General features: G+C 48.8%; 1 protein-coding gene, 1 long non-coding RNA gene and 4 other non-coding genes across 6 annotated transcripts; 1 reads left to right on the forward strand and 5 right to left on the reverse strand.

The window, feature by feature from the left end:
* Positions 1-9,667: 9,667 nt before the first annotated feature.
* Positions 9,668-10,612, reverse strand: LOC120249058 (olfactory receptor 2B11-like). The gene has a single exon (XM_039257544.1). It carries the CDS (start codon positions 10,610-10,612, stop codon positions 9,668-9,670), a length of 945 nt encoding a protein of 314 aa, XP_039113475.1.
* A 2,678-nt stretch (positions 10,613-13,290) lies between these two features.
* On the reverse strand, positions 13,291-20,017 carry LOC120249087. The gene is made up of 3 exons (XR_005532778.1): positions 19,966-20,017; positions 19,006-19,011; positions 13,291-13,301 (listed from the first exon to the last, which is right to left on the reverse strand). It is a non-coding gene; the product is annotated as an uncharacterized LOC120249087 (long non-coding RNA).
* TRNAT-UGU lies at positions 16,759-16,832 on the reverse strand. The gene has a single exon. It is a non-coding gene; the product is annotated as a tRNA-Thr (tRNA).
* Positions 19,945-20,017, reverse strand: TRNAM-CAU. Its single transcript has one exon. It is a non-coding gene; the product is annotated as a tRNA-Met (tRNA).
* Positions 20,018-22,648: 2,631 nt separating this feature from the next.
* Positions 22,649-22,730, reverse strand: TRNAL-AAG. The gene has a single exon. It is a non-coding gene; the product is annotated as a tRNA-Leu (tRNA).
* An 861-nt stretch (positions 22,731-23,591) lies between these two features.
* Positions 23,592-23,664, forward strand: TRNAM-CAU. The gene has a single exon. It is a non-coding gene; the product is annotated as a tRNA-Met (tRNA).
* The last annotated feature ends 2,273 nt before the right edge of the window (positions 23,665-25,937 follow it).

Below are 25,937 nucleotides of genomic sequence, written 5' to 3' on the forward strand. Positions count from 1 at the left end.
TCACTCTCACAAACGGTGAGACGCTGACCTGAACCGAAATCAAGAGTTGGCTGCGTAACCGGATGAGCCACCCAGGTGCCCCAACAGTTACACATGGATTTTCTTAATTTTTTTTTTTTTTTTTTTATTTCTGAGAGAGAGTGAGAGAGACAGCGACAGCATGAGCAGGGGAAGGGCAGAGAGAGGGGGAAGTACAGAATCTGAAACAGGCTCCAGGCTCTGAGCTGTCAGCACAGAACCGACTCCAGGCTTGAACGGGAACCGGGAGATCATGACCTGAGCTGAAGTCGGATGCTCAACAACTGGGCCAATCAGGCGCCCCTACACGTGGATTTTCGACAGCACAGGGGTCAGTACTCCAACCCCTGCCTTGTTCGAGGGTCAGCTGTATACTAGTGCCCCATTTTTATTAGTTTTAAGTTATCCTGTCCTTCCTTCCTCTTTCCCTCCTTCTCTCTTTCCTTCTCTCCTCTCCTTTCTCTTGGAAGTTACTCTAAATTTGTTCATTGAAATATTCTTTTTTTTTTTTTTTTTTTACAGTGGCGTAGTACTCCATCGTGTGGCTTTTTCAACTATTCTTTGAGGGATGGGTATTTGGATTATTTCCAGTATCTTAACAAATAATGCTGCAATGATCAATGGTCAATGAAGAAAGAAAAGTGGGAAGTGAGGAGAAAGGGAGGTGTCTTTGTAAGGGCTGTATTACTTTGCACTCCGAGAGTGCCTGTTTTCACACAGCCTCCTCAACTGTATGGTTTTAAACTTTCAAATTTTGTGAATATGACAGGTCATTAGGTATCTATTATGCAATCACAACCCTAATGATGGAATCCGTGTTAAAAATGGGTTCATGGTATACTCCAAGAACTATATAACATTGATGGAAGAAACTGAAGGTAACACAAAGATATTCTATTCTCGTGAACTGGAAGAACCAATATTGTTAAAATGTGCATACTACCAATGCAACTACTGATTAAATGCAATCTCTATCAAAATACTAAAAACATTTTTCACAGAACTAGAACAAAAAATACTAAAATTTGTAGGGAACCACAAAAGACCTTGAAGAACCAAAGCAATTTTAAAAAAAGAAGAACAGGGGCGCCTGCGTGGCTTAGTCGGTTAAGTGTCCGACTTTCACTTAGGTCACGATCTCGCGGTTAGTGGGTTCAAGCCCCGCGTCGGGCTCTGTGCTGACTGCCAAGAGCTGACTGCCAGCTCAGAGCCTGGAGCCTGTTTCGGAGCCTGTTTCAGGAGCCTGTAACTCCCTCTCTCTCTGACTCTCCCCTGCTTACGCTGTCTCTCTCTCTCCTAGAAATAAATAAAACATTAAAAAAAAAAAAAAACAAGAACAAAGCTGGAGGTATCACAATCCCAGATTTCAAGATATAGTACAAAGCTGTAGTAATCAGAACAGTATGGTACTGGCACAAAAATAGACACATAGATCAATGGAACAGAATGGAAAACCCAGAAATAAACCAACACATATGTGGTCAGTTAGTCTTCGACAGGAGGTAAGAATACCCAATGGGGAAAAGACAGTCTCTTCAATGATTGGTGCTGGGAAAACTGAATAGCTACACTCAAAAGAATGAAACTGGACCACCTTCTTACACTATACACAAAAATAAACTAATGGATTAAAGATCTAAATGTGAAACCCGAAACCATAAAACTCCTAGGAGAAAACATAAGCTGTAATTTATTTGACATAAACCGTAGTCATTTTTCTAGATGTCTCCTCTGGCAAGGGAAACAAAAGAAAAATTAAACTATTTAGACTACACCAAAATAAATACCTTTACACAGCAAATGAAAACGTCAACAAAATAACAAGGGAATCTACTGAATGGGAGAAGATATTTGCAAATGACATATCAATAAAGCGTTAATATAGAAAATGTATAAAGAACTTCTACAACTCAGCACTAAAAAGCCCCAAATAATCCAATTTAAAAAATGGGCACAGGACCTGAATAGACATGTTTTCCACAGAAGACATCCAGAGGGCTAACAGACACATGAAAAGATGCTCAACATCACAAATCATCAGGGAAATACAGATCAAAACCACGATGAGACACCACCTCACACCTGTCAGAATGGCTAAAATAAAAAAAGACAAGAAATAATTGTTGGCGAGGGTGTGGAGAAAGTGGAACTCCGTGTACTATTGGTGGGAGTGTGAATTGGTAGCGCCACTGTGGAAAACAGTATGGAGGTTCCTCAGAAAATTAAAAGAATTGCCATATGATCAGACGGAAGGCCTTCCCATACACACATTCATAAGGTTTCTCTCCGGTGTGGATTCTGTGATGTCTATTCAGGTCAGAACTTCCACTGAAGGCTTTACCACATTCATCATATTCATAGGGTTTTTCTCCTGTATAAATTCGCTCATGTTTGGGGAGGTTTGATCTTCCTCTGAAAACCCTCCCACAGTCAGTGCACTGGTTTAAGGTACGGTATCTCTGAAGCTGAGCAAGTTCTGTGCTGGTACTGGTTTTTACCACATTCACTCCTCATAAGCTTCCTCCCCAGTGTGATTTCTTTGATGTTTAAGGACTGAGCCTTAACTAAAGCTTTTCCCACACTGATCACACTAATGTGGTTTTTCACCCGTGTGGACCAGCTGTGTTCCTTTTTAACGAGGTGCTTAAAAAGCTTTGTGTTTTGACTGATGGCTCTCCCACACTCTTTACACTGAAAGGGCTTTTCCCCTGTGTGGATTCTCTGGTATCCAAGAAGACTGATGTTGTGCAAGAAGCTTTTCCCACACTGATCACATCTGTGTGGTTCTCCTTACTCTGAATTTCCTTGATGCCTGCCAGACCTGTCCTTGCATTCATGAAGGTCTTCAAGGTGGGTCCCCTGGAAACTCCTACCTCTGCAGATTCTGACAGCCCAGAGCCTGGAGCTGCTTCGGATTCTGTGTCTCCCTCTCTCTCTGCCCCTCCCCTGCTAGTGCTCTGTCTCTCAAAAATAAATAAAAATGTTAAAAATTTTTAAAAAACAAACTGTATTCAAATTCAATTAGAGCAGAAAGGTAAAAGTGTATTTATTCTATTGCTTGGAAAGAAAACTCTTTGTCTTGATCTTCCTCCAAAATAGGGTACTGCTTGCAGATTCAGTGTGAAGTGATAATGCCCTTATATAAACTAAGATCAGTATTCTTTTATGAACACAATAGGAAAATAGTTTTAGTGAAATTTGGCCTGAGGGGGATAAATGTCTCATCAAACTAAGATGAAGATTTCTACTTCAATTCAAAGGAAATACCAGAAAAGGTCTGATTTCTTGGCTGTTCTGGTCACTTTATTGCTATTTTCCAGAGATTGTGAAGGGGATCAGGATGTAAAAAGGGGATCAGGAAGCTTTGTGGGAAGCACATCTGATATGCTGTGTGTGAAGCTTTTCCCTGACATGTAGAGAATGTAGAAAGGGAAAGGACCAAATGTAGACTCGAGCGACAGACAGGGAAGGTATAGGGCATGAAAACAGGAGGGAATTTAATGTGGGAGAAGATAAGAGCAGTGCAGTCAAAGGGAAATGTTAAAATGTGGCTCTATCCTGATGGGTAGAAAAAAACCTAAAGAGGGGCGCCTGGGTGGCTTAGTCGGTTAAGCGTCCGACTTTCGCTTAGGTCATGATCTCGCGGTTCGTGGGTTCAAGCCCCGCGTCGGGCTCTGTGCTGACTGCCAGCTCAGAGCCGGGAGCCTGTTTCAGTCTGTGACTCCCTCTCTCTCTGACCCTCCCCTGCTCACACTATCTCTCTCTCTCTCCTAGAAATAAATAAAACATTTAAAAAAAAAAAAAAAAAAACCTAAAGAGACAGAGGATAAGGCAAGACACTAGGTAGGCCATCTTAAAAATCATAAAGGAGAGATGTTGTAAGAAGTCACTGAATGATGTGATAATTCCATGCTTTAATGAAAAGCAAAGATGGGTATGAGAAAAAAGTAAAATAAAATAAAAATCTTTTGTTTAAAAGGCCAAGAATAACAGTTATACTTTGTAAATAGAGAGGTAGATAAGCCAATGAGGATTCTGGGTGAGAGTGAGGGTAGAAACACTCCTGATTAAGCTGTAAAGGATGGCTGTGATTGGCCAAGCGGGAGCCTGCTACCCTGATCCGCGTTCCCATACAGATTCTCCTCTTTCTCACCTCTCTCTTGTAGGGAATGGGGTTCCAGAGAGTTATGCTCAAGCGGGGTCTCCATGTGCTGGAGCTGATCACGTGGTGACTGGCAGGCAGCTCCCAGGGATGTCACTTCCTCCCAGAGCACTTCCTGTCCATTTGTTTGGGATCTTGGGAAGAAAGTGCCATGAGAACTAGATGTAAAACCTTGGGAAGTATGTCTCATGGAGACAGGACAGGGGGAAAGGACTCAACAGGCTTAGAAGAAGAGATGAGGCAGGAAAAGGAACAGACAGAAACAATGATCAAGAATGCAGATGGAAGCTCATGGCTGCCCTCACTGCTTTCCTATCTACCTAACCAGTAAACGCTGCACTTTGTCACCACAGAACTTGTCTCCTCTTCCCACCTGTTCTCCCGGCTCGTCCAACTTCCTCTCCAGATCCTCCAGCGTAGTCACCACCTCCTCCCTGCTCCCCGGATGGTGCTCCCGCACCCAGGCCTGGAGCTTCTCGGGCAGGATGGTCAGGAACTGCTCCTTGGTCCATATTTCTGGGCTCAACCACTGGTGGAACAGCTCCAGGAGCCGGCCCAGCGCCTAGCGGGGTCCAGGGGTGTCCTGGTAGCAGAAGTGCCTGAAGCGCTGGTGGAAGACCTGACTGGACGGGCTATTCTGCTGCAAGTCAGTTTCTTGTACATAAAAGTGATCTTCCTCCACCTTTACTATCTCAGGTCCTTCTTGTTGTCCATCCTGGATAATAAGATCTGTAGCTGTCTTCTGTCAGCTGGGGCGGGGGGGGGGGGTCCCCAAAGATGGCCCTCTGCTTCAAGGAGAATGTAGGTAAAGATTTAAAAAAAAAAATTGCCACCAGTTAAGGGGTGCCTGAGTGGCTCAGTGGGTTAAGGGGCTGACTTTGGCTCAGGTCATGATCTCACGGTTTGTGGGTTCTAGTACCACGTCAGGCTCTGTGCTGACGGCTAGCTCAGAGCCTGGAGCCTGTTTCAGATTCTGCGTCTCTCTCTCTCTCTCTGACCCTCCCCTGCTCACGATGTCTCTCTATCTCTCAGAAATAAAAAATAAATGAAACTTAAAAAATTGCCACCAGTTAAAAAAGAAAATCGAGATGTATAATAAAAGGCTGCCCAAAACACTTTAAGAAAAACACGACAGAAAATATTTTTGAAGTTTTGCTAACAGTGACTGATGTAGATTATTTGAGGATTTGACATTCCTCTTAATGGAAATTATTATTGTTATTGTTATTGTTAGGTAATGGAAATGTCTATGACTATTTTGGAAATTAAGGGAATAATCCTTTTCCTACCAATCATTCCTGTGCTCACTCTACTCCAATTAAACCCTCTTCAATTTAATTAAAAAAAAAAATTCTTTAAGTTTGTTTACCTTGAGAAAGAGCGAGGGAGAGCACACACAAGTTGGGAAGCGACAGAGAAAGGCGGAGAGACGGAATCCCAGTCAGGCTTGGCCTACTTTGCAAACAGCACAGCGCGGGATGCGGGGATCCCCTCTGACACTCGGGACAGTCTGGGGGAGGGGAGCGGCCGGGCCGGCCCCGCATGGGTCACCTGGAGACCCACCCCCGGCCGCCCAGACAGCACGCGGGGGTCCACACTCTCCGCCAGGGACGCAGAGCGAAGTCTGTGAGCTTGAGCCTACTCAGCCCTAAGCCCCAAACCCTACTTCCGGCCAGCCCACAACCCGGAAGTGCGCCGTGCCGCTCTAGGAGTCCTCGTCTCTGTGGCTCTCGCCGCCCGGAACCGCCGCGTCTAGTCGCAGGTGGCGCTTGACCCTGGAATTGTCAGGGATCCCGCGCTCTGCCGGGTTAACACCTGGCTGATCCGAAATGACCGTCGGCCGGGAGACGCTGAATTTGTTCTCCCCCTGCCCCCCCATCTCTGGTTTTCGCTTCCTCTCTCCACCTTCCGCCATCCCAAAGTCTGCACTTGCCCTGGCCCCATGCGTGTCCTTCTCCCAGTTTGCACTCTTCCGCACTTCCCTCCCGGCTCGTAGGATCGTATACAGGCACACACGTTCATGTGCAATTACGAAAAGGCAATGGTGTTTAACGGGTCGGTTTCTGATCTTCACTTGGAAATCTTGTTAGTTTTCTGCTGTGGGTTGTGGGGGAGCAAGAATATCCGTTCCCCTAAAGACCCTTATAGCCCAACTAAGAATCAAATTGACAGAGTGAAGGGAGAACATCAGATTTAATAGTATACGTGAGGGGAACCCCCCCCCATGAAATTCCAAAGACAGCAAAATAAGGCATGTATGTCATTCTCGACTAAGGAGAGGGGGTCAGAGTCTGAGACTCAAAGGGGAAGAATGCAATTCACCGGAGAATGAAAAAGAGTAAATGTCTGGTAAACAAACATTTTCACGTCCACTCAGGAACAATGGGACATAGAGGACCTTGATCAAAGGGGCCTTGCCAGGTTCCTCTCTGTCCACCAAGCCTACTTCATACCATTGTGTGGTTGTCCATAGTGACCACTCTCTTCCAGGAGCAGCTCCTCTACCTAAATTCTTTTTAGGTAATTGTGGGGGCGGTAAAGAGCTTTTCCAGAACCTGCTGGATTTCAATTACTTTTTAACTCTAAATAGTCTTCAAGCCTAGGAGGCCCATCTGTGGGCAGCCTGCCTTTGGCCCTTACAGGCCCTAGTTACCAAATTTCTGTGTGCCTCATGTTCCTTATCCGTAAAATAAGATTAACAGTACACATATCAGACAGTTATCATGTGTAAAGAGCCCCTACAGCCAGGTAGATCCTTCCAAGTCATCGGGAATAATTTTTAAGTATATTTTTTAAAGGTCTTAAGGCATTTATTTTAATAGCTAATTTACTATCAATGGGCATACTAAAATATATTTCTTTTTGTTTTAATGTTTATTTATTTTGAAAGAGAGAGAAAGCGTGCAGGGAAGGGACAGAGAGAGGGAGAGGGAGAATCCCAAGCAGGCTTCCCACTGTCAATGCAGAGCTCAACTTAGGGCTCAATTCCACAACTGTGAGATCACAACCCCAGCTGATATTAAGAGTTGGACACTTAACTGACTGAGCCACCCAGGCTCCCCCTAAGAAATACTTCTATTTTTTTGTTATAATGAACAAGTCTGCAACATTTATTCTTATGCATGCTCTCCTCACAGATGGTTTTATTTCTAGGGAATAAGTTCTTGCAAACAAAATCGCTGGGTAGAAGAACATATATATTTTTAATAATAACAGATGCTGTTAGATTGCATTCCAAAAGGCTGTAACCACCTCATATTTCAAAGAGCAACAGCCATTATAGCTTTTCCAAAATGAAGATAATGATCCCCACATGTCACATGGGAGAGAGGTTTTCCCAAGATTATCCTCTAGCCTTGGCCCTCAAAGCTCTTTCTCTAGGGTGTTGTTGCCTTCAAGATAACAGCACTAAGCTAATTTCCATATTCCAAACTATTTCTCACATGTAAAAAACATTATTTTCTAAGATCTATCAACTTCTTTCACCTATCTGTCACATTTCCCAGCTTGTATTAGCAGAAGGAGCCATGAACCCATGTCAGTTTGCAACCTGGTCTGCATTTAAAAATTGTTTTTTCTTAACGTTTATTTACTTTTGAGACAGAGAGAGACAGAGCACGAGGCGGGGAGGGTCAGAGAGAGAGGGAGACACAGAATCTGAAACAGGCTCCAGGCTCTGAGCTGTTGGCACAGAACCCGACACAGGGCTCGAACCCACAGACCGTGAGATCATGACCTGAGCTGACATCGGACGCTTAACTGACTGAACCACCCAGGCACCCCACGCAACCTGCTCTGCATTTTTAAAAACTTGTTTGTAAGACCAGGTTTTGTCACATAATGGTATATTGCTCTGTTTCCCCATACATAAAGTATCTATATATTGATCTATTAGCTGTTACTTATTTAGTGATTGCAGAGTAATAGATTAATTATATATTTTATATAGAAAATACTTTGTATTAAAAAACCATAATACTGGCTATAAAAACCACAATTTTACTTTTTGTATTTATTTTATTATACACATTTTTGTCATTTCTATTCATCTTGTTTGGTCTTACTTTCCATTTATTCAATTGTCAGAAATGCAATTCCCTCCTACAGTGTGACAGAAAAATATTTTATTTTTAATGAAAAGCTTTTTAAAATGTTAACTGAAAAATTTTTTTTAATGTTTATTTATTTTTGAGAAGGAGATAGAGTGTGAATAGGGGAGGAGCAGAGAGAGGGGAGAAGGCAAATCTGAAGCAGGCTCTAGGCTCCAAGATCAGAGCTGTCAGCACAGAATCCTATGTGGGGCTTGAACTCACAAACTGTGAGATCATGACCTGAGATGAAGTCTGACGCTTGACTGACTGAGCCACCCACATGCCCCCAAAATGTAACTTTTGATTCAAATATAATTTGTTTTAATTTATGCTATGAAGAATAGACCCAAAGTAAGTAGTTACCATACAAATTTTGATTCACATTTAATTTGTTGTAATTAACAACACCTGTTGTAAAGGTCTTTTTCTTAAGGTGCTTATTTTCATGAGAAAAGTGTGAGAATAAGAAATATATATTTGGTCTTTGCCCCCAGTTCCTGACACAGAACTTGGAATTTCTTGGGAAATAGGGGTGATAGGATCACCTTTTATTATTCATAACAAGCCCTTCCAATCATACTTGAATTTATCTTAATAATGTGATTTTTGGTGAGCCCCTAGATGGCCTCAGGATGAAGGGGCTAATTGCCGGAGGAAACAACCTGGATTAGAGAATTAGACCTTTAGGCCCTTCCCTTGATTCCTGGGAGGGGAAGAGGCTGGAGATTGAGTCAATACCAACGGCCAATAATTTAATCAATCATGCTTACGTAATGGAGCCTTCATGAAACCCCCTAAATGGGATTTGGAGAGCTTCAAGGTTGATAAACACACTGAGGTGCTGGGAGGTCTCAGGCCCTGAGAATGAATGAACGCCCCACCCACCACCCCTCCCTGCCAAGCTTCACCACATGCACCTCTTGCATTCAGCTCTTCCTAGGTTGTATTTTTTTAAGTAACAAACCAGTAAAAGTAAGCAAAGTGTTTCCTTGAGTTTTATATACTCTTCAGGCCAATTATCAAACCTGAGGAGGAGGTTGTAGAAACCCTTGACTTAGCTTGCGAGTCATAAGTATAGGTGGCCTGGACTTCTGATTGACATCTGAGGTGGAGGCTGTTTTTACAGGACTGAGCCCTTAATTTGTGGAGTCTATGCTAACTCTGGGTACTTAGTGTCAGAACTGATTAATTGTAGGCCACCCAGTTGGTGTCAGAGAATTGGGTGGTGTTGGGGAAAAACCACATAACTGGTGTCAGAAGTCGTGTAGGTAAACATAGCACATGAAGGTTTTCTTGACTTGGCTTTGGAGCACAATTCTGGTGAAATATACATTTAATGGAGAATATATTTCAGGTTATTGTTGAGCTTTTCAGTTCAGAGTGAAGCATCATTTTCTCAGATTCTTTTGGACAAAATGGCACTCCTCAGAAGTCTCCTCAAAGCTCCTTTAACATCCTTGTTCCTCAAGGTGTAGATGAATGGGTTGGCCATAGGAGTGATAACACAGTAAAACAGTGTCAGAGCTTTGGTAAGGTCTTGAGGGCTGTCCCCCGAAGGCTGCATGTAGATGTAGATGCCGGGGCCATAAAATAAAGACACCACCAATAAGTGTGATGAACAGGTGTTGAAGGCCTTAAGTCTCCTATCAGCAGAAGGGATTCGAAATACAGCTTGGGCAATACAAGCGTAAGAGACAAGAATGATGGAGAGGGGTCCCATTATCAGAAAGGTGGCCACCACTGCTAAAGTCACCTCATTGATTGTGGTGTCCACGCAAGCCATCTTAATAAGCCCAGGAAGCTCACAAAAGAAGTGATCTAGCTCCTGGTTCCCACACAGGGGCAGCTGGACTGTGAGTGTGGACTGCAGCAGTGAATTTGCCAGACCAATGAGCCAGGCTGTGCTGGAGAGCTTCTGGCAGTGCTTGTGGTCCATGATTACAGAGTACCTCAGGGGCTTACACACAGCCACGTAGCGGTCTAAGGCCATGATGCCAAGCAGGACACATTCAGTACAGCCCAGCCAGTGAAATATATAGGCCTGCGTCATACAGCCTATGTAAGTGATGTTCTTGTTGGGGCCTCCCAAGTTGAACAGCATTTGGGGTACAGTTGTGGTGGTAAAACAGAGGTCCAAAAAGGAGAGGTTTGTGAGGAAGAAGTACATAGGACTTCGGAGTTGGGAATCTAGTTGAGAAACCAGAATAATAGCAATGTTTCCCAACAGTGTGAACATGTAGGAGGTCAGGAGGGCAAAGAAGAGAGGCAGATCCAACCAAGGGTGTTTGGTGAAACCCGTAAGAACGAAACCCTCTGGAAAGCTTTCATTCATGTGCTTCATTGAATTTTGATGGGAGACACGTGCTAAAATCAAGGAAGATGAGGGTGATTTTAAAACCCCAAGTTAGCAGAAGTTTTGAAGACATGAGAAAAAATACACTTTTATGCAAGACAAATGGGGGACATCCTCAAAAGAAATTGTAACTAATGAATCAGATTAATGAATATCATAATTATAATTAACATTATAATGTAACATTTGAAAAGCCCTTTCAGTAGAGAAAGTGATTTCAAATCTCCATCTATATATTTCCTAAATCAAAGCATTAGTGGACATTAGTGGTTATGGCTCTTCTGTATGATTAAAGCAGCCACTGGGAGGTGGGCAGTGTATTCTTATCCCAGCAACCTTGAAGTTAAGGGTGCATGTAATCTACATTTGGTCAATCAGACACTGCTACACAGGATTTGAATCTTAGTAAACTGATGCAAAAGAATGAGGAGACAACGGATGCTGTGAACTACCACTCTTTCAATACCTTCTTTCTGCTTAAGTTATCAGAATTATTTTCTTTGTTTACAACCAGGGACCTCGACTAATACGGAAAATGGTACCAGAAACTGGGTTGAAATTTTCTGCAGGTCTCTTGTAAGGTGGGGCACTAATGAGGAAAGAGTGGGATTCCAAGAATTGGAATGAGGACATAGTGGCATCCAGATAAATCAGGATGACAGACTCCCAGGGCTTCCAGAGGGGAAAAGATGACTATGAAGTACAATAAATCAAAAATGGTAGTGAACTTTCTGATAGCAACCACGGAAGTGAGAAGGGAAGGGCAATGATTTTAAAATTCTGAAGGAAATTATTTCTAGCCTAGAATTCTATTCACAACCAAGCAATCAAGTGTGAAATCAGAAGACTTTCAAAGGCATGTACAAAACCCCAAATGTCATTTCCCAGGCACCATTTCTCAGGGAGTTACTGGAGGCTATGCACCTTCAAAACAGGGTAAAAAACCAAACAAGTAGAAGACCCCAGGAGACAGGGAGCCCACACAGGATGAGGGACAATCCCATAACAACAGTAATGGGAAGTCTTGGGAATGTGTTAGAACATGGAAAGAGTTGAACAGCATGTCTCCAAAAATGAAAAAAAATTAAAAAAGAAATTTTGTACCATCTGCGACAGAACTGAGAGGAGAGTTTTAAGCCGATGTGGTTCATCACGTGATCCCATCATTACTAATGTTTACAGAGGCATGAAAGCATAAGCCCTCTATGCTGATGTACCTAAACAGTGTGATGTGTGAGTACTTGGAGGGTGAGGCGTAGAACTCTCTCTGTCTTCTTTCTCTCCTTTGCTCTTCTTTTCACTCTCTCTTTGTTATGTAAGAGTTAAAGTTTCCCGTTTTTATAGTAAATAATAAACAAACCATGTTTGAAGTGAAAAAAATCCAATTAGAATAAAAGCTAGTTATTAGGAAATATGGGTGAATAGAAGAAAACACCAAAATTAATAAAAATGTATTACCTCAGGAAAACAGAAATAGTGAGGAGTGAAGTAAAGTATTATTTTACTTCTTAACTTTGAACATAAATGAAAATTAAATTAAAAGGGGTGCAAGGGGATCTTGATATCTCTAAGTGATGGCAAAGGGCATTCTTTTTTAAAAATGGAAGCACGCACTGATGACCGCAGTGTAGGATGCATAAAGTGGCGCAGTGGAAAACCGTGTTGTAAGAATAACCCGGGTCCAGGGTATGGAAAATCTTGAATGCTAGGTTCAGGAGTCTGAGCAAATGAAGACTTTTTTCAGAAGGGGCTGTGAAGTGATGGGAGCAGCACTCCGAACAGTTACGAGGGCCGCGGAATGAGGGACTAAAGAGGAGGAGGCTGGACGTTGGGGCTTCGGTTGGAACTCCCGCTGGAGTCCAGGGAGAGATGCTGAGAATGTCAGCTAGGAAAGCGTCAAGAGCCAAGTCTGTGTGCAAGACACAGGAAGCAGTTGAGAGAAATTTGAAGTTTTAGTTTCACGTGCTGAGCGAATGGAAATTTACTGAACAGAAAGGGGCACGTATGTGAGGATTGATAGGAATACGTGATTTAACCAAAAAAGGCCTCCTTAAAAAAAAAGGTAAATTTATTTTTGTTCTTTTTTTACGTTTATTTATTTTTGAGAGAGAGAGCATGAACAGGAGAGGGCCAGAGAGAGAGGAAGATACAGAATCTGAAGCAGGCTCCAGGCTCTGAGCTGTCAGCACAGAGCCCGATGCGGGGCTCAGACCCACAAACCATGAGATTTGTCAGATGCTCAACCAACTGAGCCACCCAGATTCCCCCCAAAAAAGGTAAATTGGGGGGCGCCTGGGTGGCTCAGTCAGTTGAGCGTCCGACTTCGGCTCAGGTCATGATTTCATTTATGGCTTCGAGCCCGACATCAGACGCTGTGCTGACAGCTCAGAGCCGGGAGCCTGCTTCAGATTCTGTGTCTCCCTCTCTCTCTACCTCTCCCCTGCTCATGCTGTTTCTATCTCTCTCTCAAAATAAATAAACGTTAAAAAATTAAAAACAAGACAAAACAAAACAAAACAAAAGGTAAATTTAAAGCTTGGCCTGTAACAGTTGGCCCTGAGGGTCCAGAGGATGGATTACTGCTTCTCCAAGACACCCGTATGTCAACTTGACCAACTTCCCAGTCACAAAATGTCATACGACCACCTGAATCCACGGTTAGGATGGTTTGTTGCTGCTGTTTAACCACCAAGGATAGATATGGAGGCAGAGGCAGTAGTGAGGGAACATGTCTCCAAAAACAGAAAAAGAGGCATCTGGGTGGCTCAGTCGGTTAAGTGTCCAATTTCGGCTCAGGTCATGATCTCTCAGTTTGCCCCTTCAAGCCCCGTGTAGGGCTCTGTGCTGACAGCTCAGAGCAAGCAGTCTGCTTTGGATTCTTTGTCTCCCTCTCTCTCTGCCCCTCCCCCACTCATTCTCTCTCTCTCTCTCTCTCTCTCCCCTCTTCTCTCTCTCTCTCTCAAAAATGAATTAAAAACAAAACAGAGAACATAATAAACTATATTTGCCAGGAAGTTCCTGCATCTGCATATGAAATGGCAGAGGAAAAGAGTAAAACAAGATCCCACAGCGTACACACCCCACCCCAACCCCCTGGCCAAAAAATATCCTCAATACTTTGGCTTATTGGTCATTGTTCACAGTGTTTGGTCTTCACATTTATCTTCAGACTATTGGCCTTTAGAGAATTGATTTTTAGTGATACCTGCTCTCTTTCCTCCCTGACTCCTAGACAACAGGATCTTTTGCACATACTTCTGAGACTCAAGTGGACAAATGGTAGCCACTGGTCTGGCAGAATGAGAATTCATTTAGCTCATGGGGTCATCTCACCCTGATTGATCTTTTCAAAGTCTGGAACCTTCACTTGCTGTCTCAAAATAAAATAAAACTGAACAACACACACTTCCCTCTTGGCTGGTGTGACTAGAAAGAGACATCACCAAAACATACCTCTTCTCATTTGAACTTGTATTAAGCAGGTGTCTCTAGCTATCGAAGCTTAGTCAGGAGAAAGGTTGCAAAGGGTTGGATCCCAAATGTCCTGGGAGAGCGAAGCAGGCACTTAGTGAGAGCCACTAAGGGTCTTGATGCCACAGGTAGAGTGAATGTGTTTCCTGAGGCCTGCATCCAAAAGTCTGATTCAAAGGCAGATAAAGCCAGGTCTCACCCAGAGGCCCCTGGGTGGTGGGGGTGGGGCTGTCCCTGGCAAGTGAATCTCCCTGGAGAAACAGCATCCATCTTTTATTTACAATTTGGGTTATGATTATAGATGGCATCACTGCCTCCACTCATTAGTCCCATCGTAACAGCAAGGGAGAGTGGGATTTACCCCAACAATTTCCAGAAAGCATATATTGCATTAATAATGACGATGATTATAGTAGCCTAATATATCCTAGACACTTTACATGAATGTTCTCATACAGCGCTCCTAACAACTCCTTGAGCTGGGCACTATTATTGTCCTCATTTTACTTTTTTAATGTTTATTTACTGTTGAGAGAGAGAGAGCACAAGCAGGGGAGGAGCAGAGAGAGAGGAAGACAGAGTCTGAAGTCTGATCTTAGACTTTTAGCCTCCAGAACTATGAGAAGATAAACTTCTGTTGTTTAAACCCCCCAGTCCACAAAATTCTGTTACAGCAGCCCCAGCTGACTAACTAATACACTATGTTTAAAACGCAAGAATCAGGGGATAAGGAGAGCTTGTCCAAGGCAAAAGCAGATAGAGCCTAGGAGATAAATTCAGTTTGTCCACAGGGCCTGTTCATTCTTCACTGAGAACTCCTTACATCAGTTCCTGAGGTTTTGTTTTACATTTTCCATTTCCATGATTCAAACATGAGTTAAACAGTTGTTCACTGGGCAAAAATTTTCTCAAAAAAACAAAAAACAAACAACAACAAAAAACCCAGAGTTACCTCATGCACCCTAACCCATTGGACTAGGTTTGAGATCAGTCTAGGTCACTTAACTTTGTTTAGCTCTGTAGCCAAAGACTTTATTCTTGACTCTAATAAAATAGAAGACATATATTCTGGGTTCTGGTATCAGACAGACAGGCTTGGGTTAGACATTGAACTTTGCCTTACTATGTGTCTATGAACATTATTGAGGCTGTCTTCTCATCAGCAAAGAGCTGTTTATTACACGTATTTGACAGGATTGTTGGACTGATTAGAGAGAGTGCGTCTGGAAGCACCTGGAATATTGTAGACCGATGACTGGAAGGTCAGTGGATGCTTGTGAACAAGCGCGAAAATGCTACGGGTGTAAAAACTCCCTTGGGCCAAAAGGCGAGGGGCTTGCAAATGAGGACATACCAACCTTTGTTTGATCTCAAACTCTATTCGGGTAAAAGGTCAGGGGCTGAGCAACCTGGCCCCTCCCGGCTGCAGCAAGCACCTGAGGGGTCCATCTTTCGTGAACATTGTGATTACAGCGGTCAAACGTGTGCTTCAAGCAACTGTTAAGCAACCCCCACCTCTAACCGCCAAATTCTCGCTTCTGTACACCGCCTTCCCCCCTCCCTATATAAGCCCTGAGCTATGGCGCGGCGGGGCGCTCTTCTGAGGACATTTCGGGGGCTGGGGAGGGGCCGTCCGGCCGGACTAAAATAAACCTGAATAACCAACTCCTTTCGTGCTTTGTGGGCTTTGTTCTCGTGATTCTCCTTTGGAAAGGGAGGTCCAGCAAGGGCATGTGCTGACCTCACTCTCAGTTCAGCTACATCTGTAATACTTTATTATTTTTTTAATGTTTTATTTATTTCTTTTTTTTTTTTAAATAGTTTATTGTCAAATTGGTTTCCATATAACACCCGGTGCTCATCCCCACAAGTGCCCTCCTCCATGCCCATCCCCCCCTCCCCCCTACATCTGTAATACTTTAAGCTGGAGTTTTGCAAAGGTAATTCACGTTCTTCACAATCACTAGGAGGACTTGCTAAAACTACACATCTCTGGGTCCTTCACCAAACCGGAGTGAAAACCTCTGGGGATGATGAGTCCCAAGAAACTGTATTTTAACAAGTTCCCTGGGTGATTTCATGCACACCCAGCTTGGGAATCACTGCCTTGTGGGATCATTCTGTGTTTTAAATTGCAGAATTGAAATTCAGTTTCCAGTGGGGCCAATTTACTTAGTTCCTTGGGGACCAAAAGCCTGCCTTGAAGACTGAAGACATGTAAGAAAATATAAATTACTATTTTATAATTTAGTAGTATTTGGAAAATCATATGTAAAACATAACATCATGCTGGGTTTCCTAGAATCACTGATAAATTCTATGGGAGTCTGGGAAAAGGCTTTAAGAGTTGGGAACATTTTTGTTGTCTCTTCCTCCTCCTCTTCCCTCCCCCCAAAAAGTGGGGACAGGGAGGAGCGTCAGCAAAGGAGAAAGTTATCGATTTCTGTTTTTCAACTCTGAGAGTCACCGGAAGTCCATTTTTATTGATTTCCTCCCTTACAGTTGTTACCACTTTGATCATAAAGAAACATCACTTTCCCTTGCGAGTGCGAATTCTGCAGTCATAAGTGCTTTGAGTGGTTGTGTCAGAGTTTATGGTAACACTGAATACAGTGGAGAATAAGGAGCGGAAGGGGTTGACGGATCCATAAGAGGAAAAGCCGAGGCCCCGCTGGGACTCGAACCCAGGATCTCCTGTTTACAAGACAGGCGCTTTAACCAACTAAGCCACGGAGCCAGCGCGCGCGGCGGGGGCGGAGCGAGGTCTGTCCTTGCGCCGAGACGCACGGTTCCCGCAGGTGCGGGTGCGGCGCCCGGTGGTCAGCACCCTCGGCGCTTCGCTCGCTCCCAGGATAACCCGCAGCACCGCACTTAGGCCGAGGACCCCACCCCACTCCTCCCTCCCCCGTGGGATGACGTCTTCCCGAAGCTCACCTTAGTGGGGCTGTGCCTCCTCTGCAACGCGGACTCCACCTGCGAACGTGCGACGTTGGGGTCTCTGCAAAAGGAGCTTCGCGCAGGACTCTCGGAGCGCGGGACCGGGCACCCCGCACGTGCACTGCGCAAGCGGTGACTTGCAGGGAGGGTCAGAGGCGGGAGCGGGATGCCAGGGTGCGGACCTCAGCGAGCGAGCACCTCGCGGTCCCCGAATCCACGACGCCCGGTGCCGAGACCCGCGCAGAGGCAGCGCCCGCGGCGAAGGCTGGGCGGAGAGGGCCCCGGGCGCCCCAAGCTGTTTCTGGGTCCGGGTCGACCCTCCTAAGGTGAGGGGCTTCACGGTTTCTGCGAACCCAGCCCTGCCCACGCCTGCGCAGCCTGGCCCGCGAAGACGGTGACGCCTTTCCCCCTCTAACTCCATCCCCCGAGGTCGCACCCCGAGGTGACCTGACCCCCGGCCCCGAGGTCGCAGCCCCTGTGGTGATCCGCCCCCCCCCCCCAGGTCTCACCCAGCCGGGACCCGCTCCGCCCCCAGGTCGCATCCCTCGCAGTGAACGGCCTCCTGCCCCCCGGGTCGCACCCCATCTGTGACCTGCTACCCCCCCAAGATCCCACCCCGCGGTGACCCAATCCCCTAGGTCTCATCCTGTGATGACCCACACCCCCTCCTGGAAGTCGCACCTCCCACGATGACCAGCCCCCCACCCGCGAGGTCGCACTCACCGCAGTGACTCGCACCCTGAGGTCGCACCCCGAGGTCGCACCCCAGTGATGGCCGGCACCCCCTCCCCGACTTCACACCCAGGGCGCCGAGAGCCGGGCGCACAGGCTGGCACCTGGTCCCGCTGCGCCCGCGAAAGGCCCCGCGACTGACCGGGATGGGGTCTGGGACTGGGGCATCGGCGGGCGGGGGTCCTGACACCCGGAGATGAGGGGCGGAGGGCAGGAGGCCCGAGGCCGGGGCGCGCGCGGAGGAGACGCGGCCGCGCCCAGACCGCGCTGCGGGCTCTGCCCCGCGGGAAGCCCGCAGCGGATGCCCGCGGACCCCAGCCCTCGCCTTCGGGTCTTGTTTCCTCTCCCCCCCCCCTTCCCGCCGAACTTCGAGAGCAGCCCCGAGTCCAGCTCCCCCGGGGAGGAGGCAGGGAGGGCGGGATCCCGGCGACTCCCACCCGCAGACTCGGAAGACACCTCCCTGCGGTGGTCCCGAACCCCTAACCGGCACGCAACGCGGCCTGATCTACAGATCCAGGGCAATCCCAGCCCGCGCTCCGGCGGGTTGTTCCTGCTGCGGACCGACGGACTCTAAAGCCGACGTGTAGACACACGGCTTCAGAACAGCCGACGCAAATCAGAAGAAGGAAAAGTTCCAGGCCTGTCATTACCTGGCGTCCGATTTACTAGAAAGCCTTAGGGGGGAGAGAGAGAGACAGAGACACAGAGAGAGAGACAGAGACACAGAGAGAGACAGAGACACAGAGAGAGAGACACACACAAAGACAGAGAGACACACAGAGACAGAGAGAGAGACAGAGAGACAGAGACAGAGACACAGAGAGACACACACAGAGAGAGATACACAGAGACAGAGAGAGAGAGAGACAGAGACAGAGACACAGAGAGAGGAGAGACACACAGAGACACAGACAGAGAAAGAGAGACAGAGAGACAGAGACAGAGAGAGACACACAGAGACAGAGAGAGACAGAGAGACAGAGACAGAGAGAGAGACAGAGACAGAGACACAGAGAGAGAGACAGAGACAGAGACACAGAGAAGGACAGAGAGACAGAGACACAGAGAGAGGAGACACACAGAGACAGAGACAGAGAGAGAGACAGAGAGAGAGAGACAGAGACAGAGACACAGAGAGAGAGCAGAAATAGATCCAAAAGGGACTCAGAAACTTGATTTTGAAATTGCTGGGACGGTGCCTCCTTCCCTCGGGGGCTCCCCTTTTCCGTGGCGGTGTCTACATGCTTCTCCTAGGCCTCTCCCCCGTCGCATTCTGGGGGAGCAGATAACCTGTGAATTTCACAGGCTTGTACACGGGGAGGAATCGTGCCCAGAACCGCTCACACGTGGAGCCTACCCTTCCTAAGTGGGTGATTCAGATGCGTTGATGCTGAAACGAGTTGAGATGGGGGTGGGGGGGGGGGGACTGGGACGCGGTGGGTGTTTCCCTGAGGACCTGCCGGATGGCTTTGGGAACCAGGGGCAGGTTGTTAGGTGTTAGGTGTGATAGCGTGACCCGCCCCCTCCCTGAGGGCTCCACTGCCTGATCCCCAAACCTGTGAACACGGTACCCTGCATGGCCAAAGGGACTTGGAGGATGGGGCCGGGTCAAGGCTCTTGAGGTGGGATAGTAGCCTGGCTTCCGCCGCCCCCGCCCCCATGGGCTCAAGGTCATCACGAGGTCCTCACCGGAGGGTGGCGGGAGGGTCCCGGGCAGAGACCATGTGACCGCAGAGGCAGAGCGGGTGCTGTGGGCCCGTCAGGAGGCGGGGCTGTGGCAGCCCCTGGGAGCTGGACACAGCAAAGGGGAGTTGTCCCCTGGGGCCTCCGGACGCAAGGCCTCGGTCACCTCCTGATTCGAGCCCGTAAGCCCGTGTCAGACTCCGGACCCCCAGGACTGGAAGATAAAGAATGAACGGCCCTTTAAGGGACCGCACTTCGGGGAAGTTTCCAGGCCGGCAAAGAGCCCTGAGCGCAGACCCGGGCGCCAGTGCGCCCTGAGGTCAGCGCGGAGAAGCCCAGCTCTCCTAGGAGCCCGGCCCTGGCTGTGACGTCACAGCGGGTCACCCACCAGGAGGTGGTCCCGAAGCGCAGCTTTCCCTTCGGGGCACTTGACCCGGGGTGATGTCCCCAAGTCACCTCTCCGTCCACAAGGCGTGGAGAGGGGACAAAAGCCTCACTGCCTTCTCTGAGGCTCGAACTCAGGACCTTCAGATTATGAGACTGACGCGCTGCCCGCTGCGCTAAGAAGGCACCCGCCCGGCGACCCTCCCAGCGCCCCTATAGGCGGCAGCCCCGCGCCGGAGGCACGTCCGGGGAACGGGGGCCGCTCGCCGGCGCGCGCGCACCTGGGAGCCGAGCGCGCGCCCGGGCCTCTGCGTTCGCGGCGCCCCCGCAGGTCCCAGCGACCGGCCCGAGCCCCCGGCCTTCACTCTCCGGGGAAGAAGCCGCCCGGAGCGGCGCCAGCACCGGGTTGATTTCACCCCCGGCCCCGCCGCACCCGCCCCTGCCCCGGGCGGCCGCGACCCCGGTCCCCGGCGTCCCCGGAAGACCACCTGGCCCCGAGGACCGGGTCCTGACTCCGAGGCCGTGGGACCGCAGTGCAGACCTCCCACGCGCCGTCGGGCAGCCCGGGAAGAGCCACGCGCCCGGTTTGCCTGGGAACAGACGTTCCCTGACGGGAAATGGGACGTCTTCCGGGGTCATTTAAACCGCTGCGCACCTGGCACAAGACAGACGCTCAGCGAACGCTGGTGAGTGACACGAATAGTGACAGTAATTGATATAGAAAAGTAAGAAGCTCAAATGAGGGGGCGGTAAATATATACATTAGAATATGATAACGGTGGTAACTAAGTAAACAGAGAAAGATAGATTACTCAGCATATGGTGTTGAGTAGCTATCTAGGAAAACAAAGCTTGGATCAATATATCACCTGTAATAATAAATTTCAAGTAGGTATAAATTTTAAAATTAGGGCGTAAACCCGAAATATAATTACTGGCATTGCTAAGAGAGCTATTTTCATAAGTTTGGTGTAGAAAGGTAATTTTTGCCAAAAAATTTCAGAAACAATGAATATGACAACTCAGTATATTAAAATAATAGTCTGCTTAGATATTCCCTCATCCCCTCAAAAAAAAAAAAGTGCATAAGCTGCTAGGAATTGACTCAAGGGATACAGGAGTGCTGATGCATAGAGGCACATGGACCCCAATATTCATAGCAGCACTCTCAACAATAGCCAAAACATGGAAAGAGCCTAAGTGTCCATCAACGGACGAATGGATCAAGAAGATGTGGTTTATCTATACCACGGAATACTACATGGCAATGAGAAACAATGAAATCTGGCCATGTGTAGCAACATGGATGGACCTTGAGGGTGTTATGCTCAGCGAAATAAGTCAGGCAGAGAAGGACAGACACCATATGTTTGCACGTATAGGAGGATTAGGGGGAACTTAACGGAGGACCATGGGGGAGAAGAAGGGGAAATGGTGGGGGAGAGGGAGGGAGGCAAACCATGAGAGTCTCTTGAATGCTGAGAACAAACTGAGGGCTGATGGTGGAGGGGAAGGGAGGCAATGGGCATGGGGGAGGGCACTTGTGGGGATGAGCCCTGGGTGTTATATGGAAACCAACTTGACGACAAACTATTTAAAAAAATAAAAGAAAAAAGTGCATAAGCAAAGTGAAAAAAATCAAGTGAACAAACTGTGGGAAAACATGTGTACATTGTATTGTGAAGTTAATTTTCCTAATATAAGTAAACTTCTATACCTCAGCAAGAAACATCCCAATTCACAGGGAAAACGTGCAAAGGGTATAAACACTGAATTCATGAAAAAAGAAAAACAATGGCTGAGAAAACATGGAAAGATTATTAATATTATCCCTAAAAGAAATGAAAAATGCAGCCACAGAACTACTTGGAACAGCACTTTGTACGTATCCGGCTGGGAAACAAACAGAAACAAATGTTTGGGGCAGTGCTGCTTATTGCAGTTACACACATCGAATGAGATCTGCGGCTCCTGTGACACATTACCACCACTCACAGTTCTGGAGGCCACAAGTCCCAACTTCAGTGTTACTGGGGGGAAATCAAGGCACTGACAAGGTCACAGAGGCTTGTCTCTGGCCGGTATCAACATCCTTCTCCCATTCCCCACCCTCTTGGACAAAGGGCTTGAGGACACTTGTGAGGCATTTAAGGTCCGCCTGAAAATCCAGGATAAGTTCCCCATCTCAATTTTTTTTTTTTTTTTTTTTGCCATATAAGGTAATATTTACAGCTTCCAGGAATGGGGGGCGATGGTATTTTTCAGTCCTCTACAGGCATTAACGTCCTGATTCCTCCTCTTACAGCCAGGGGATTACCTGGTCATAAGTTTAGCCTCCTCTGTAAGCAGGAGTAATAATGTAAATGTCCCCGTGCATTACGGCGAGTATTGGATGACTTAATACGTGTAAGGGGCCTGTGACAGCATCGGGGGCTGGCAGGACACACCTGGAGTTGCCACGGTCACACTGCAGGTCCGGCGGGGAGGAACCGGCACCTTCCCAAGCGCTACAGGGCCCTAAAGGGGCCTTACTAACATTTGGGGAAGACTAAGACCAGACCCAACAAAGGTGCCACCCCACCTAGGATCTGACCGAGCCCTCGGGGTTCTACGAGGTCCCGAGCACCGCACGCGGGTATGAGTTACTGCGACACAGTTTAGGGAGCTACGTGTGGCCGGTGAAGGTGCCCACCGGGCGAGCCACGTGGTTTCACTTCTGCGTGAACCTTATGACCTTAGACATAAATAATTGGCAGCCGGACTCCTTTTTCTAAGGTCTCTAAACAAATCCTCACACTCGGCTCACAATAGAAAGGCTGGCAGCGGTGGGATTCGAACCCACGCCCCCGAAGAGACTGGAGCCTTAATCCAGCGCCTTAGACCGCTCGGCCACGCTACCGCGCGCCGTCTCCCCCGCGGATCTGGTGGAAGATGTGAAATGTAGGGCGGGGGCGGGGGGGGGGGTTCTCCCCAGGTTGGGTTTCCTGCCCCCGGCCCCCACCATGAGCCCTGGGCACCGGGCCACGGCGCACCCAGCAGGCGGGATTTTCGCCCCGCGGGGTGCGCACCGAGGTTGGGGGCACCGCTTAGAGCCCCAGCCCCGCCGCGTGCAGGGGTGCGGCCGGGGCAGCGCCCCCCTCCCGAGCAGACCGGGACCGTGGGCACGACGCAGAAGTGATGGGGAGACTTGTGTCACTTCAGGTAGGTGGCTTGACAGAGCACGTCCCAGGGGGCGCACGGTCACTATTCGTGTCACTCACCAGCGTTCGCTGAGCGTCTGTCTTGTGCCAGGTGCGCAGCGGTTTAAATGACCCCGGAAGACGTCCCATTTCCCGTCAGGGAACGTCTGTTCCCAGGCAAACCGGGCGCGTGGCTCTTCCCGGGCTGCCCGACGGCGCGTGGGAGGTCTGCACTGCGGTCCCACGGCCTCGGAGTCAGGACCCGGTCCTCGGGGCCAGGTGGTCTTCCGGGGACGCCGGGGACCGGGGTCGCGGCCGCCCGGGGCAGGGGCGGGTGCGGCGGGGCCGGGGGTGAAATCAACCCGGTGCTGGCGCCGCTCCGGGCGGCTTCTTCCCCGGAGAGTGAAGGCCGGGGGCTCGGGCCGGTCGCTGGGACCTGCGGGGGCGCCGCGAACGCAGAGGCCCGGGCGCGCGCTCGGCTCCCAGGTGCGCGCGCGCCGGCGAGCGGCCCCCGTTCCCCGGACGTGCCTCCGGCGCGGGGCTGCCGCCTATAGGGGCGCTGGGAGGGTCGCCGGGCGGGTGCCTTCTTAGCGCAGCGGGCAGCGCGTCAGTCTCATAATCTGAAGGTCCTGAGTTCGAGCCTCAGAGAAGGCAGTGAGGCTTTTGTCCCCTCTCCACGCCTTGTGGACGGAGAGGTGACTTAGGGACATCACCCCGGGTCAAGTGCCCCGAAGGGAAAGCTGCGCTTCGGGACCACCTCCTGGTGGGTGACCCGCTGTGACGTCACAGCCAGGGCCGGGCTCCTAGGAGAGCTGGGCTTCTCCGCGCTGACCTCAGGGCGCACTGGCGCCCGGGTCTGCGCTCAGGGCTCTTTGCCGGCCTGGAAACTTCCCCGAAGTGCGGTCCCTTAAAGGGCCGTTCATTCTTTATCTTCCAGTCCTGGGGGTCCGGAGTCTGACACGGGCTTACGGGCTCGAATCAGGAGGTGACCGAGGCCTTGCGTCCGGAGGCCCCAGGGGACAACTCCCCTTTGCTGTGTCCAGCTCCCAGGGGCTGCCACAGCCCCGCCTCCTGACGGGCCCACAGCACCCGCTCTGCCTCTGCGGTCACATGGTCTCTGCCCGGGACCCTCCCGCCACCCTCCGGTGAGGACCTCGTGATGACCTTGAGCCCATGGGGGCGGGGGCGGCGGAAGCCAGGCTACTATCCCACCTCAAGAGCCTTGACCCGGCCCCATCCTCCAAGTCCCTTTGGCCATGCAGGGTACCGTGTTCACAGGTTTGGGGATCAGGCAGTGGAGCCCTCAGGGAGGGGGCGGGTCACGCTATCACACCTAACACCTAACAACCTGCCCCTGGTTCCCAAAGCCATCCGGCAGGTCCTCAGGGAAACACCCACCGCGTCCCAGTCCCCCCCCCCCCACCCCCATCTCAACTCGTTTCAGCATCAACGCATCTGAATCACCCACTTAGGAAGGGTAGGCTCCACGTGTGAGCGGTTCTGGGCACGATTCCTCCCCGTGTACAAGCCTGTGAAATTCACAGGTTATCTGCTCCCCCAGAATGCGACGGGGGAGAGGCCTAGGAGAAGCATGTAGACACCGCCACGGAAAAGGGGAGCCCCCGAGGGAAGGAGGCACCGTCCCAGCAATTTCAAAATCAAGTTTCTGAGTCCCTTTTGGATCTTCAATGTTCAGCCAGCTCTCCAGGCCTGGGAGGAGTCCCCTCGGGCTGCGGTCTCTGCCCTGGGAGTCGGCTTCCTTCCGTGAGGGGCAGGGCATCCTGCTCAGTGCCTCCCTCACCATGACCTCTTGGGAGTTCAGTATCCTTCTTCCATGTGGTCTGCCTTCTGTCCAAGTTGGCAGTGTGTCTGCCCGTCTCACACTCAAGACCTGGGTGGGTGTCCTGTGGATGCCATGCAGAGTGTGCGCTCCACAGCTTGGGGAAGGAGGCCCTTCTTTCCTGAAGATGCCAGGCTCCAGCTCGCCCGTTTCCCTAAAAGACTTCAGTTGGTCTCCAGTTGTCGCTGCCTCTCCTGGAAGGCGGTTTGAGGAGGCAGCGGTAAAGAAATCACCATTTAGATCCCAGGTCTACATGGGCTGTTCTCAGAATCCATTGAGTGTGGGCAAGGGTAAGTGCTGAGAGGCATTACTGCTGCATCACATGGTGAGACTCATTTTGTATGAAACTGCCAGGCTGTCTTCCACAGTGGCTGTCCCGTTTTGCATCTCCACCGGCAATGAATCAGAGCTCCTGTTAACTCCACTTCCGCACCAACAGCTGGTGTTGCCAGTGTCCTGGACTTCGGTCACAGCAGTAGTGATCTAGTGGTCCCCAGTGCTGTTTCAGCCTGCAGTTCCCTAGTGACAGATGGTGTTGAGTCCCTTCCAATACGCTTATTTGCCAACTCTGTCTCTTCTTTGTTGACTTGCCTGTTCAGATTTTTGCAGATTTAAAAAATTGAGTTGTTCGGGAGTACATCAAAATACAAAGCTTCTGCCAGCAAAGGAAACAATAACACTAAAAGGCCACCTACAGAATGGGGGAAGATATTTGCAATGACAAATCAGATAAAGGGTTAGTGCCAAAATCTGTAAAGAACTGATATAACTCAACACCCAAAAAACAAATGACCCAGTTAAAAATGGGTAGAAGACATGAACAGACATTTCTCCAAGAGGTCATATAGATGATGGGTGGATCAGTCACTTAAGCCTCTGACTCTCGATTTTTACCAATGTAATGACACTGAAGTTTGTGAGATTGAACCCCGTGTGGGAGCTCTGTGCTGACAGCTTGGAGCCTGCTTGTAATTCTCTCTCTCTGCTCCTCCCCTGCTCTCTCTCCCTCGCTCTCAAAATAAATAAACATTAAAAATAAAAAAGAAGACATTCGGATGGCCCTGAAACACATGAAAAGATGCTCAAC

The sequence above is a fragment of the Hyaena hyaena genome, unplaced genomic scaffold (assembly GCF_003009895.1).
Source record: "Hyaena hyaena isolate Hyena2069 unplaced genomic scaffold, ASM300989v1 scaffold_637, whole genome shotgun sequence".
In the NCBI taxonomy this organism is placed as follows: domain Eukaryota; kingdom Metazoa; phylum Chordata; class Mammalia; order Carnivora; family Hyaenidae; genus Hyaena; species Hyaena hyaena.